Consider the following 15,047-nt stretch of genomic DNA (forward strand, 5'->3'; position numbering starts at 1 on the left):
AAATTTGGTAAGAAACTGGAAAACAATTTTAAACTAAACACAGTGGCTCATTAAAATGTTTAAAATATTGTTTTTAGATGCTGAATATAGACAAGAACTTTATTCTTGGGAATAAACACTACAATTCCATAGAAAAATAAAAAGTCAAGATATTATTGACCAAATAAACTTCTCTATTAAAACCACAGCGATGCACAGACACCACTCCAAAACATAATACGCTCCCAGGACTCTGGTACCACAAGTACCAACAGGCTACAACACCAGTAACAACTGTCCATAGCCTTGACCTTGAAAACCAATGGCTGCTGTGAAATCATATGACCGAAAGATGGCTCTCACAAAACAAAACACAGGACTACAATCAAGCATAAAAAGAAAACTAGTGTAACTTTATTTGAGAACTCTCTTCATCACAAAGAATGTATACTTTCTTTGTATACATTAACTTTCAACAGATGTACACTTAAAATTATCCTCAATACATGCAGGAATGCAGCAAGTGACCAAGTCGATGTCTAACACAAACAGACTTCAAAATGGTTGCACTAGACCCCAAATTTGACAGCATAACATGACAGGAAGATACCACACTAATGCACACAACCAAGGGAGTATCTGCAGGGGGTCTACAACAGCTCTCCATCCTCAGTTCTCCTCTTGCCGTCCATGTTCATGCTTCATTTTCATCCATTTCTATGGGAGAAGTGCTCCCGGTGGAGCAGGACGAGACACTGGAATACTCGGGAACAGGCGGATGCGCCGGCCAGTTGTGTTCTTGCAAGAGTGATCTTGGAGACATCATGAACAGAACCTCGAAGAACTCCAGGGACTCTCCCTCCTCCTTCTCTATCAGGAACTGGTAGTCGCCAAACCTGACCATGCACTTGTACGGCAGGTCTATTTTATTTAGGTAGCCCAGCTCCTTGTTGTCCACAATCAGACTGGTCTTCTTGCTCATATTTTTAATTTCAAAAGAGAGAACTGAGCTATCAAACTTTTTAAACAGTTGCAGGGAAAACTGAACTCGGGAAACCTGTTTGTCCTGAAAAATATACTGACAGACGTTGGAATTCCGGCCAAATCTCAGCACTTCGCAGGACGGCCGTTTCTCTCGGTTGTGAAACCTTATCGACTGGAATACCCCAGTCTGCATCTGGCCCGGGTGGTAAGCCGTGACCCGGAGGCAAGTCAGGGTCTCGTCCGTGTCAGCATCTTCGAAACTGGACATGATGGCAGCGGAGCCCCGGCGGCTGCAAGAGGCAAGCGGCCCGTTAGTTCCCTCCCTGCGTCAGGCAATGGGAGCTCGAATCTAACAATTTGATGACAATCTTCTGACAGGTGATTTGTTTAGATTTTAAAATAGAAAAGAATACATAGTATACTTTCAATTGTGTGTGAAGTCATATCCCAACCCTGTGAACTGGTGTGTTACCTTTTCCTATCTCTATTTTTCATTTCGGTTTTGAGGAAAAGACCATACAGGTAATCCTGGAATAAGTGTTGATAATAAAGTGGTTCATAGGTTCCTTCTCACTTAAAGAGAATGGCTGAGGCCCAGACAAAGCAACACCTGCACTTTAAAAAGAGAATCGGGAATAAAGAGCTGCTTGGTCGGAATGCCCTCAGCGGATGTGCACATGAAACCTGCCGTTTATGAACTTAGAATTCGATGGATACGAACTGTGAAACCTGAGTAAAGAATTCAAAAGCCATGAATAATTGCAACATTTACCTTTATCCTCGTTTATATTTTTAGTACGTAAATGGTTAAAACAGTAATTTAAAAGGTTATTTTACTCTTCTGGTTTTTTATATTTTTTAAAGACTTTATTTATTTTATTTTATTTTATTACAGAGAGGGAAAGGGGGGAGAAAGAAAGGGAGAGAAACATCCATCCGGGAGAGATAAACTGATGCCTGGCCCACAACCCGGGCATTTGCACTGACTGGGAATCGAACTGGCGACCTTTCAGTTGGAAGGCCGGCACTCAGTCCACTGAGCCACACCAGTCAAGATTACTCTTATGATTTTAAAATTTACACATTACATAACTTTAAAAAATTCCTAAATAGTTCTCAGTAACTCTAAATATGGCCTCTCCTCATACTGGATTATTTATTTATGTCAGTGGTTCCTAATGACTGGACAGACAAACTGTCACTAACCACAAGCAGCACGAACATCTGACAGCCACAGCCAGCTGCACCCCACCTCACTGCGCGCCTCCACAATCAGTGGAGCAAAGCATGTAACACAGTAGGAGAGTTAGTTCCAAAAACCTTTGAGAGGTTATTTTGACACTGACCTACTATTTAGAAACTATTTTAAAACAATTACACGCACATAATCACAAAATTCAAACAGTAGAAAAAGGTTTTTTAAAAAGTATCCCTAGGTGGAGGGTGCCAAAAAGAAAAAACAATCTGGACCACTGTAATAGAGTAAATACTAATAATCACAGAAAGTATCTTCCTTCCTCCATAATACTGCTTGCTCTTGTAGAGTCAGCTGCAGTAAAAGTTGCTTTTACTCTTACAAAAATTCTTCACCACAACAGCCGTAACAGAACTTGCATTTTTGAATTACTAACATGAACACCTGATTTTTCCACAGCTACACATATGAATACACCTCACTTGTTACAAGCTGTGCTGAGACCTCTCACCCAGTGCCCTGGGAAATACTCTCTAACCCTGTGTCTGAGCCTTGGGAATCCAGGGCCTTCGGTGAGGTTGATTGCAACGTCAATGTTTTCTGTTCGCCATCTACAGTAGATATTAATACCAGAGCTTGTGTTAAAAAACAGAATGCTTTACTTTCTTTCTATGGTTCTTGCGATTTACTTTTAATATACAATTCTTTCTTGTTTCCCAAAGTTATGCTGCTAAAAGTCAAACGGTCAATTTATTCAATGAGTGACATAGCTAAGCAAGTTTCTTTGTTATTCGTTTGGGAACACGTTTTAATTCTAAATTTACTTTTGTAATCGACTTGCTTGCACATTATTGAATCATAGTGCATGTGGCTCAAGCAGACCCGACGCCCCGCAGAAAGGAACCTCAAAATCATGGGCCGCTTTGTCGTACAAATTCCTACGAAACCAAAGACGGCAAGAACCAACAACGCGCAAGGGCAGACTTGGCAAATCCATCCTGGACTGCGACTCGACGGCCCTCTAATTAAAATAACCAGCAGCAAGGGAGCCTCGGGGGTGTGCGAATTAGAACCAGCGAGCGCCTGGCTGGAGTCTGGCGCTGCGGAGCGACGCCCGTGTCCCCCACCAGGGAAAAGACTCCGCAGCGGCCCGATACTACTCGTGCCCACTGGTAACTGGGCAGTTGTTGGGCAGCCCCACGGTTGGACAAACCACCGTCTCTGACCTCAAGGAACGCAGACACTGATCTGTTTGGTGCTCAAAGGCAGCTTTTTCAAATCTGACCTAAGTTACCAAAGAAACAAGCGCACCAATGAGCTTCTACAGCGGGGACAGCGGCGCCTCTGCCGAGGGGACCTGGGGACCGGGAGGGAGACTCGCCACCGCGCCCTTGGCACTCGGTACCTCTGAACGCTGTACCACGTGCACCTAATGTCTATTCAAATTTTCAAAAATATTTTCTTCGGAATTCAGTGAAGGTGGAGATCAGCTGAGTATCGGTAACATTGTAAACCCGGACACCTGCCACTAACAGGCTGTAAAACACGGCTGCGGTGTCAACAGTGATCCGTGTCAGCAAACACCTGCAGCGAGCAGATAAGCGGACACCGAGCGGGGCTCTGCTCTCGGAACCGGAGCGCCCCGAAGGCGGGCAGCGGAGCTCCCGCGCGGCGGAGGCGGGACGCGCCCACCTGGGACCTCGGGGGCGGCGTCGGGCCGCGCACCGGCCCGGCCCCCACGGCCGCGGCCCAGCCTCCCGCTCCAGGTCCCGCCGCGCCAGCGCAGACACCGCTCTCCTCGCCTCGCAGACGGGGTTTGGCCTTCGACAGTCGCGCGCGAAAAGCGACATTTCTGGTTAAAGGAGCCAGGTGTCCGCGCCATTTAACAGCCGGGCGCCCCTGCGTGGTCCTGGCGCCGGCATTTCCTCCGCTTTCAGCGTTTGCTTCGTAAAACGAGGCCGACCGACTGCTAACAGGAGTTTGTCCTGGGTGGTGCGCGGGCCCCTCGAGGGGTTTCCCTTCCACCCCGGCCTCCCAAGGGCTTTCCTCTCCCCGACGAACACGCAGCTCCGCGGGGGGACGGGGGCAGGGGCCAGTTCCCACGGTCGCCGCCCTTCCGCGCGCGTGGGCGGCGGGGACCCCGACTCACCGCGGCGGGCGCGCGGAGGCGGCGCCTCGTTCGGGGGCGTCTTCCTTCGCCCGCGGCCGGCGGCTCGCAGGCGTCTGCACCGGGGCCGGCGGGCGGGTGGGCCTCCCGCCAAGCGAAGCCCAGAAAGTCCCGGGAAACCACGGACTCGCCTCCTGCCTAACCCGCAGCCAGAGCCGCTCGGAGACCCCGCGGGCTCCGGCCCTTCCGCCCCCGCGATCCCCGTCCGCGCCCCGCCCCGCGCGGCCCGCACCGCCCACCACGTCCGTCCCCACCTCGACCCTCCCGCCTCCCAGGCCCGGCTGCGGCGGGGCTGCGCCTCCGCTCCCGAGCGCGCCCTCCGGGGAGGCTGTGCGGGGAGAGCCGGGCTCCGAGAGGAATCGGAGTCGCTCCGCCTTAGGGCGACTCCGCGCCCTGCGCCCCGCAACCAGCGTCCGCCTGGGACGGGGTGCGGGGAGCGGGGAGCGCAGCTGGTCGCCCGGCAGCGAGGCGCCCGGTGCGCTCCGTCTCCTCCGAGGTCCGGGAGGGAGAGCAGGTCCCCTGACAGATGAGCCGCCCAGGAGCCCGCACCTGACCCCCCGCCGCCCCGTTACCCGGAGCGGGGCCCACGCGGGGCTGGGCGGGCGGTGCGGGGGCAGCGAAAGCGCTCCGACCTCGGGGAGAAGGGGGGTTAGTTAGGGTGCGGATGCGGGTGTGGGTGCGGGGTGGGACGGGCGGGTGGGGGCGGCTCTGGCCTCACCGAGCTGGGTCAGGTGCGGTCAGCGGTGACGCCTGGGGAGGGAAGGTGTGTCCGCCAGGGGCGCGGGTTCTGGTCGTTAATCATCCACAGGTGTTATTGCTTCTCTAACAGAAAGACCGCAAGAGTCTCAGCTTCCTCTGGGGGCGCAGGAGGAAGACGGGAGTTCGACTGTCAGTAAACTCACACATTAAAATGATGTTATCAGAATTGGAATTTCTGATCTCTAACCTTTGAAATGAAATACATGGCAATGCGTATGCCTCAAAGGACCGATTAGCAGGCGTTATTGCTGACAGTTATAGAGAAAGTGCAGCAATAAAACTCGTGATGCTGGTTTTTTCCCTGTTTCCTTTACGATGAAGTATTTGATTTACTAAATGCCCCCAAATGAGACTTTGAATAAACCTTCAATTCCAGAGCAGAACCTCGTCTCAGTACTGGTTTTCGCCTCTGGCAAATGGTTAAACAAAATGGGCCTTAAAACTGAACACGCCAAGGAAGATGAGGAAGAGCAAAGCTGAGGAAGAGCACAGCGGACGTTGGGAGTTTCTGTTCCCCGAGGCAGCTGCCTGACCCCGTGTTCCCCTTTTCACCCTCAGGCACACAGACCAACGAAGTGGGGGCTGGGGGAGGGAATGCGGGGTGGCTGGGGGGGGGGGGGGCAAAGGGGGAAAAGCTGAGACAATCGTAAAGTATAATCGGTAAAATATATAAAAATAAAAGGACACGTACCGTTCAGCTCAATGTTATGTGAAGCTAGGTGCAAAACATTAGTAATAAAGATCAGAATAGAAAAAAAAAAGAAAAGAAAAACCTGAGGCGCAGAGTTTGCAACTGTGGCTTCCACAACTTCCTGAAAATTGACAAAAGGCTCAGAAAACGTCTAAAAGCTTGGAAGGCCCAGAGCCAAGAAGAAACAAGGCCATTTTTTTCCTGTAATTTTAATTTACTGAGTTTTCTGAAGATACTCAGGATTTTTAAAGAGTTTATTTATTAATTTTAGGGAGAAAGGAAGGAAGGGAGAGAGAGGGGGAGAGAAATATTGATGTGCAAGAGATACATAGAATGGTTGCCTTTCACACACCCCCAGCTGGGGACCGGGCCCCAACCCTAGCATCGGCCCTGACTGGGAATGGAACCAGTGACCCTTACGTTCACAGGCCTGCGCTCAACCTACCGAGCCACACCAGCCAGGGAATCAACGCTGTGATTATAAATGAGACATCGTTTCTTCCTGTTTCCTTGCCTCTGAGGAACGCCCCCCCCCCTTCACTGTGGGAGCAGCTGTGACTGTTCTCCAAACGGGGAGGGAGACAGCCTCTCCTCAGCCCCTTTCCTGGTGGGGACCAGCAGCCTTCCCTCTCCATCCCCAGGAACCCTCTCCCAGGCCCCAGGATGTTCGGGCCCACCCCCAAACACCGCATTTCTAACTTTTTTGCTCACCAACCCTCAAAAAGAATTTTATAAAAACAGTAACTTCCTCATGCATTTTAAGTTAATATTCATCTTTTGTCATAACTTTAAATAGTTGGAAAGGATCTAAGTCAGATGTTTAATAACTTGTAAATGTTTCCAGTGAAGATTATATGTTAGTGATTTGATACCCACTACCATCCATTTTAAAATTCATGTACAAATTCTTGCACACATAAAAGCTTATCAGTTGGAGATTTCCTATCACTCTTTTATCTCCTTCAAATTTCCTGGTTCCTCCATAGTATTTTCTCCTAATATTAAGTAGTTGATATGCTTGTAAGTTTTCTTTATCATATTTCTTCACAGTAAAATCACGTGGACAATGAATGTAACATTTTTACTTCCTCTGGCCACAGACTCTAAGTATTAAAAATGTGCAATACTGACTTATACATTACAAGTATTATGAATTCATAAAAATACATTCATAAAAATGCATTTCTTCTCAGTGAGACAGGGTTTTCTTTTACAAATACTATGGATGAATGTTACTGGTAGCTAAAATAAAACCACACCACGGAAATACATGCAGAGAAGCTCTTCACGAAAGTCAGTGGAGACAGCTTAGTCACAGCAATGTCATTCAGTTATTTGAACTCCTAAGGTCATATATTAAGAATTACACAGTGAACTACTATAAACATGTTTGAAGTGTTACAAATACGGAGTGCTGTGGTTAGTACTTCAGTATATGGCTGAGCACCTGAGTATTTCCTCATCTTCTTCTGTTTGGAAGCAGAATTGGGAACCACCCAATCTGCCTTGGAATTTGTTACCCAGTTGTTAGGGTTGGGGTAATGGACCAGAAAGGCTTCTGCTGGGCTTCCCGAATTCCTCCAGTGAAACCCCTCACTGCTTCACCAGAGAGCACCCTTTTTAACCCAGCAGGGTTAGAAAGGATCAGAAAAGATAAAACACTGTTGATGTCAATAACTTTTCCATCAGAGCCAAGAGTCTTGAGTGGGAATGTGGTCGGCAGATGGACAGACTTGAGCAGAGCAAGGAGATGGGCCAGGCACAGAAGTTGGGGGGCAGGGAGGCCGGGGGCAGGGGGCGGAAAGCCCCAGGTGCCTAGCAACGGGCAAACCCCCACAGCAAGGACCTGGCCAACAGGGTGGCCTTTCCTCCCCCAGCGCACCTCCGGTCATGTGATTTGACAGACCCTTGACCTTTCATGTCTCTGGTCAGGCGTGTTGCTTGTCATGAGGGTTAGACCGGAGAGCAGCCCTTAGGCATGAAGCCCCCAGGACAATGAGGTTCTGACCCGCGTGCAATACTTTGAGGCCTCAGCGGTGTTTCAGCTCCAGGCCCAGAAAAGCAGCAAAACTGGACAAGTGACCCTGCGGCCGACGTCAGGACCAGCGGCACTGACTCATGTGTGACCCCTGTCCCGGCCCGGACGATCAGCAGAGACCAGACCCTGGAAGGACACACCTGGACATGGAGAAATACCCTATAGGGACCCTCCCCTGGGACCTCCAGATGAGGACCCTTGTGTGGGTCCTGCGAGGTTCTCCCTGTGGAGCAGGCCTGGGTCCTTCCTCACCCCGGCCCCTGACTCCCCCTCCCCCCTCCCCCTTCTCCCCCCTCCCCCCCTCTCTACAAGAGCGCTTCTTTCGCTTTTCTCACTTGTTTCTTGAGCCCATTTCTTCTACAGCTCACTTTCTAAATAAACTTTGTCTTATAGTTTGAAAAAAATCATTACTTCAATAGAATACGATAAACATATAAAATCATCTCATATGCTTTTGATTTTTTTTCTGGTCAAAATGTGTAGCCCAGACTCAGACTGTTGATAAAGGGCACGTCTACCATGGAGCTCAGTCAGACAGTCCCCACTTTCCCAGCAGCTCGATGAGATTTCTGTAAGAAAAACCCTGCCTTCATTTTTCACTTCAGATACACCTGGTCACATGTGTGTCCATGTGACAACGAGCTCACGTCTACACTCTAAATCCATCTAGTTCTGGAGTGGCTCGGTCACTGGCTCGAGCCTTAATGAGAGTCTGCTTTTTGATGACACATCAGAACATGTCGTGTGCCTTGTTCCTCACTGACATTCTCTTTCCTCAGTGGTCAGGGGGCTGATTCTCCATTCTACGCCCAAATCACGAGCTTTCTTGCACTCTGTTTAAAAGAAGGAACTTCCTGTAGTAATACAACTCCCAGAACACCCTTCGCCAAGTGACCCCTGAAGGGTGTGTCTTAAGGTACAAAACTGCTGGGAATTACACGATCATGTGACAGTGACTGGCTTTGTTTTCTTCCACATTTCTACTTCCTGGTACCAAAGCTGTTTATGAGAAACAGTATTTCAAGGAGGTTGTGCTGCATTAACTTTCTTCAGAGTGTTTTCGTCTTCTTCAAGACAAAAGTGAGTATCAACCTTTAAATGTCAAAACTCAGTAGATGTGGGTACAAAACATGGCATAACATGTGTGGTATATAAGCTACTGATCGGGGTGACTCATTTCAGACATTGAAATTTTGAGTTGTGTGCTTCGTTTAATGTGAATTAAAATGATAATTATATTGAAGCCACAACATCATAGATGTTATTGCTCAGAAAGATGTTAAGTAAAAAGAGAATGAGCCAGTTTATTATTGATTTCATGGAAATGATTAAATAAATACTATTACAGGTAATATGCAGGTATAGTAAACACTGAAGGTGACCTGTGAATGCCTAAAGTTTTTGAAGTGCTGCACTGGTTTGTTTGTGAGGTGCAGGTTTTCTGAAACAGTGTGGTGTGTTTGAACTTCGCTGGCCCTTGGTTACAGAGCTTAATTGATTAATACAATCTGTTGAATTTCCTAATTGTTGGCAATGCAAGGAACATTCAAACCTGTAGAGAACTGAGTGAGTTTATTTGAGCCAAACTGACAACAGTTGCTGGGAAGCAAAACCTCAGTGGATTGAGGAAATGCTCCAGGGACTGGCACTTCTGCAGCGTATGTTATACATTACAGTCAAAGGAGAGGATGGTAAGGCGGTTCCCTGAAATCCACTGGAGGTGGACAAAGTAAATGAGGGGAACCTCTAGGATTCGATAAAAAGTAAAATGATAGACAAATATGAGGTCTGTCCAGAAGGTATCCAGCCACATACTATAAAAAATAGAGACATTTATTGAAGAAGATACAAGAAACATTGTACATAGGACAATGACGCCTCAGTACCCTTCAAAGCAGGCACCTTGGAACCTCCCACAGCTGATGGTTTTCTCAATCACCATCAGCTACCCTGTCATATTTTTCTGAAGCTCATTGATGGTCTGAAGTCTCTTCCCTTTCAAAAGTGATTTTAGTTTTGGGAAAAGCCAGAAGTTGCAGGGCGGCAACTCTGGGGTGTAAGTGGGCTGAGTCACCTGGGTGACTCGATGTTTCGCCAAAAAACTCTGCATGAGACATGATGCATGAGTAGGCACATTGTCATAATGAAGCTGCCAATCACCAATTGCCCATAGCTGCCACCTTCTGAATCATACAAATAAGTTTCCACAGAGGAATGTTCAAGCTTAATCCAAAATCTGATGCAGATTTGTTGCTCAACTCGCTGTCATTCCGAATGAGAAGAGGGGAGGGGGGATGGGAGCGCCATGTGACTGCTAGTTGACCCGCTGACCTAGGTTCATGAGTCACGTCCACGCAGAGTGTACTGGTATTCAGGTGTCATATCTTTGTCAACACTCCTATCGCACCCCAGGGTGCACGGTGTCAGGGGCTCGGCTGGGAGTGTGTCCCCTCCTATACAAGCACCAAAATGCCTGCGGAGTTACCAGCGAAGTCCTGTCCTTTCATAATGTCTCTCCTTTCTGAAAAAGAAACACTTAGATCCTCATTGCGTGTCCTTTGCTTTGGCCACTTCTCCACAATAACGTAATAGTGCAAGTGTAATTTTTATCGTTATTGAAACATTATCGGTTTTGAGACGATGAATTAGTGATTTTTTTCTATAATGACATCCAAGAAGATTAGTGGACTTTTACTGAGATTGAGTTTAAAAAGATTATTGACCAGGTAGATAATATTCATCACTGTTTCAGTGTTTCACAGAAATTTTACATTTCTTTTGGTCATTACTAAGTCTTGTGATTTATTTAGATCTTTCTGGGTCCTGAAAACAAAACGTTTCTTTTCCCTCCTAAGTAAACAAATGCATTAACAAGGGTTCTCGTATTCCTGTGCTATTATGAGCAACCAGAAGAGGGCGGCAGAGAGGCGCTGGAAAGACAGGCAGTTCACAGGCCCTTGAACCACAGAAAAGGTCAGGCTGGGGTGGGGGTGAGGGGTAGAAAGTTCCGCGGGGCTTAAGCCTAATTAACTCGCTCATTCTCTGGGCCAGTGACTGGGACTGAACATTGTCACAGAATTTTCGGAAAATCTGGTGATATCCTTAAAAATGCAATAAGGTGATGAATTTGTGGAAATTTCTAAGAGTGATGACTGACTCCAAGAGATTTTTACATCAGAAGTTTACATCAGTTTGAAGGTAAAAGATTAAAGGGTGAACACGTGTGCGCACATTCCTGCCCCTTCAAGAGCACAGGCCGAGAATCTCACAGTCACAGAGACAATAAAGGGCATCGCACCTTCTCTGAACAGTACAGATGTTGCTGAAATACAAGGAAATATTTTTGGCTGACTTATCAAACACACAGTATGCAACCAATAGGCTTAAGCGAGTAAGAGAGGTTGCCCAGATTCAGCCAATACCTCCTTTTGTAAACACTGAACAACCACGAATATTTCTTGAGCACCTCACTGGGAGTGACTCCAGATACCAAATGCCCCAGGCTGACGGAGGAGCTGATATCACAGTGGGAAAGATACACATCTTTCAACCTCACAATTAACTCATGAGTCACACTTGAGAGAAAAGTGGGAAGTAGGGCCCCAAGTCAATTAGCTTGGGTTGAACCCCCAAATTGGAAATTACGTGAAATTAAAAATAGGACTCAAGAACAGCTTAAGTTCTTACTGCCCATTTATATTATTTATTTAACAATAAATAAAATGGATAAGGTAAAACTTATGGGTTTCTGAAAATAGCGCTGCAGAAGAGAATTGGGGTAGCCAGCAGGCAGCAGTAAACCGCGCTGCGCATGTGAAGCCTTGTGAGATGCCTGCTGGACCTCCTCGCTGTGCTCGGACTGTGTCAGTGGTCAGAGGTCCTGCCTGAGCACACAGGTGTCCGTAGGAGCCCTACTTCCTCCTTGTCTTTCACCGTCACAGACATCTCCCCCCCTCCTCCCCCGTTTGCCCGGGCTCAGCACCTGCTGCCAGCTCCTTGAGCCTCCTCTGAGTCTAGCCCCTGGCTAAAAGATCGTCTGTATTTTTATAGCAGTTTAGGTGGTTTGTTCCTTTGCCCCCAGTTACATGTACTTTTCAGACCAGGAAGAACCGAGAAGACCCCCACAGACTCTGTGAGGTTCCATCGCTGATGCACCGCCGCTGGCTCACCCACCCTCTCCTCTGTCTTCGTTATTGTCCCTGCACTTCTGCCCAAAGCTGTTTCCATCCAGATCTCTGTTTCAGGTCAACTCACTGCCACCCTCTGTCCCTGATTTCAGTCTGTTTGACTCAGGATACTGCGTTGTCCATGGTGACCGCTCTGATTCTCTCCAGATCATTAGTGACTCCTTTCTCCTCCTCTTCTACTTCAGAGGAACAATGTTCTATGTACATCTTAGTCTATTCCTTCTGCTTTCTCAAACCAACCCCTTTTTATTGGGTTGGCCAAAAAGTCTGTTACATTTTTTCTGAATGATGGTTCTAGTAACACTTACTTTTCTTTAACCTCATTCAAAACAATTTTGTTAGATTGTATTGTGACAGCTGTCATATCAACGTGTGCTTTTTAAGAAAAACTTATTGAAATTGTTGAATTTTTGTGTACCATTATAATATTGAAGATGAAAGAAGGCACACAACATATTATGCTTTATTCTTTCAAGAAAGGTAAAAACGTAACTGAAATGCAAAAAAGATTTGTGCAGTATATGGAGAAGGTTCTGTGGCTGATCAAATATGTCAAAAGTGGTTTGTGAAATTTCTTGGTACTATTGATATTTTGGCCAAATAATTCTTTCTCTGGGGCTGTCTTGTGCATTGGAAGCTGCTTAGCTCTACCCCTGGCCTCTCCCCACTAGAGGCCAAGAGCAGAGAGAGCCAACATGCTCAAAATATTCAAATCAATAAAGTTATTGGTGAAAATGAAAAACATGTGTTTTCTTTAAAGAAAAAATGTTAACAGACTTTTGGGCCCACCCAATATCTCTTTTGTGATTTTTATCATCATTTATATTCCCTCCCTTTCATCTTTTCTTCTTTTTTGCCTTCTAATCTTCTCCTTAGCCTGTACATGTTGAAATCTAATGCTTCTTATGAAACATTCATTTCCCAAGAGACTGTATTTCCTCTTGTTTCTTCCTGTAATAGCAGTGCTTCTGAGAATAGTGGTCTACACTTACCCCTTTCACTTTGTGGTCCAGCCCACATTTGTCCATCAGCTTCTGCTCTGCCCTGCTTTTGAGTGTCTGTTCACAAGATCAGGGAGAATTTCCCAGGCTTCACCCTGTGGCTTCCTGTACATGTGTTCCCAGGGCCCTGCCCCCCCCTTCCTCACTCTTCCATTTTCAGCTGCTTCTTTCCCACAGGCAATGTTCCCCTGTGTGTCTCCTTGGTCCGGGAGTTCCCCAGAAGTCGGTGTCTTCTGTCTCCTTCAATCTCAGGTAGTGGCTTCAGTGATCAGCCCTGCGTGGGTGCTTCCCACATTGAGCTCGCCTTCCCTGCCTTCTGCAGACAGCTCCACGCGTCTCCCTGGGCGCGTCCAAGGGAACTCAAGGCCCTGGACCGCCTGCTGGTCCAGTCACTCTCTGAGGTCCTCATGCACCTTGGCTTCCTGTGTGTGTGAAATGCATCCACTTCCGTGTCCCTGGGCCCTGCCTCTCCCATTTTTTTTCAAGTCCGCAATCCTGCCCCATCAAAGTTTGTTTAGCCCTCTGAACAAACAGTAACAACTAAATCTCCCCATCGCTCACCCATGCTTTGCTAGGCATTCGGCCACATCTGGTCATGCTCAGTCCTGGGTGTGGGGTGCACTTTTGTCCATCATCTCCATGAAGTCCTGAGCCTCCGGGACTGTGCCAGTCTGCCTGCATCCCTGCCTACCCGGCACACGGCAGACCCTGTGGAAGTATTGGATAATTTGTGTTGGAAGAAAAAGGCCATGAAGAGCTTAATTCTAAAGCATCCTTAGTTCTGAAAAGCATGGAATTTATAATATGCAGGCTACAAATTTTGCAGAATATAGAAAGTAAACAAGCAAATTTATATCAGATAAAATAGGCTTTTTTTTGCCTTTGTCCAATTTTGGTTAAGACAGATTTTTTTGGAGATTACATAAAATTTCACTCTGCAAGGGGCTTATTTAGGAATAATGAAATCGTGGGGATGTAAGAATGAGTTTCAGGATCTGGGGTTTTATTTTACTCTCCTTGAGGCTGGCGAGTGAGCCTGCCTCCTTCCACAGGCGCTGGCCGAGGCGTGAGCCCCACTGCAGTTGTGGGGGGTCCGCCACGCGGGGCTTGAAGTAAAATAACATTAAGCAGTACAATGAACATCTTCCATAGCAATTTTTTATTAAATAAGTACTTCAAAATTACAAGCAATTTTTAAACCAATTCTTTTTAACAAGCTAATTATCGTAAAATAAGAAAAACAAAAGCAGTTTCGTTAACAGCACTTTCCTGTTAAAAAAGTGGTCTGGGCAGAGTGAGGGGCGTCGTCGCCAGAAGCACGGAAGTCACTTGTTAGCCTTTGTTTTCAGCAACAACAACCAAAAGTCACATAGGTTTTCCACACTATAATTTGACTGTTTTTTACATTTTATTGAAATTGGACACTGGATTATCCATCTGATGCTTATTTTCAGCAGAGTGATCGTTATCTGTAGCAAAGGAGCTACCCGGGAATTACTGTCTCTAAATTCACGTTGTCCCGTAGAAATGCGGGTTCAGGAAAGGGCCTCTGCCCTGATTAGCCAGGATTAGGGTCCCTGACAGAGCTGTGGGGGGCCCTTGATCCTAACCAAAGGAGCAAAAATGCGGGGATACAGTTCATTTTCATCTTCGCCGAAAGGACCGTGGACAGACACTCAGGAAAAGGTGAAGTCAGCATAACTTCTCCTCCAGCGCAGCTCAGCTGTCCAGCCTCCTCATGGCTCTCCCGGACGAACACAGGGCGCAGTGGTTTGTGAGGGGCGTGGGGGGGTCGGCGGGCAGACGGTGCACAAGAGGACTCTGTTCCTGGCCTTCAAAGTGCTGCGGCCGCATGGAGCGGAGCCTGGAGCTCTGTGAAGAGGATTAGCCTGAGCCGGCGGGGCTTTCAGGAGGCTCCCGCAGAGGCGAGGATGCTAATGAGTGTAGGCGTCTCAGGCAAACAAGCCCAGTATCGAAAATCCTCCAAACTAAGCTTTGTCTCCCGCACAGCGGGAAACCGAACTTTATCATATCAGAAGCAAAAGT

General features: G+C 47.3%; 2 protein-coding genes across 14 annotated transcripts in view; one reads left to right on the forward strand and one right to left on the reverse strand.

Moving 5' to 3' along the window:
* Positions 1-366: 366 nt before the first annotated feature.
* Positions 367-5,112, reverse strand: TIFA (TRAF interacting protein with forkhead associated domain). 4 transcript variants are annotated; one of them, XM_053658203.1, is made up of 3 exons: positions 5,044-5,095; positions 1,436-1,573; positions 367-1,253 (listed from the first exon to the last, which is right to left on the reverse strand). In XM_053658203.1, the coding sequence occupies exons 2-3, from the start codon at positions 1,456-1,458 to the stop codon at positions 674-676; spliced, it is 603 nt and encodes a 200-aa protein (XP_053514178.1). In that variant the 5' UTR covers positions 1,459-1,573; positions 5,044-5,095; the 3' UTR covers positions 367-673. The 4 variants fall into 4 exon arrangements, with proteins under 4 accessions (XP_053514178.1, XP_036985726.2, XP_036985725.2 ...); XM_037129831.2 differs by lacking the exon at positions 5,044-5,095 and adding an exon at positions 4,308-4,337; XM_037129830.2 differs by lacking the exon at positions 1,436-1,573 and having other exon boundaries at positions 5,044-5,112.
* Positions 5,113-8,699: 3,587 nt separating this feature from the next.
* Positions 8,700-15,047, forward strand: part of ALPK1 (alpha kinase 1) — a 61,452-nt gene continuing 55,104 nt past the window's right edge. For all 10 annotated transcript variants that reach the window (XM_037129901.2, XM_053658405.1, XM_053658403.1 and 7 more), the window contains exon 1: positions 8,700-8,893. The gene's annotated coding sequence lies outside the window, so the exon portion shown is untranslated. The remainder of the gene's footprint in view (positions 8,894-15,047) is intronic.

The sequence above is a fragment of the Artibeus jamaicensis genome, unplaced genomic scaffold (assembly GCF_021234435.1).
Source record: "Artibeus jamaicensis isolate MK-2021 breed Jamaican fruit bat unplaced genomic scaffold, CSHL_Jam_final scaffold_537, whole genome shotgun sequence".
NCBI classification, from domain to species: Eukaryota; Metazoa; Chordata; class Mammalia; order Chiroptera; family Phyllostomidae; genus Artibeus; species Artibeus jamaicensis.

Excerpts from the sequence above, each read along its gene's own strand:
- TIFA (XM_053658203.1), bottom strand. The coding sequence starts at position 1,458 with ATGAAAAATAGAGATAGGAAAAG. Across the intron at positions 1,254-1,435 it reads AAAAATAGAGATAGGAAAAG|CCGCCGGGGCTCCGCTGCCA; the intron begins GTAACACACCAG and ends TGCCTCTTGCAG.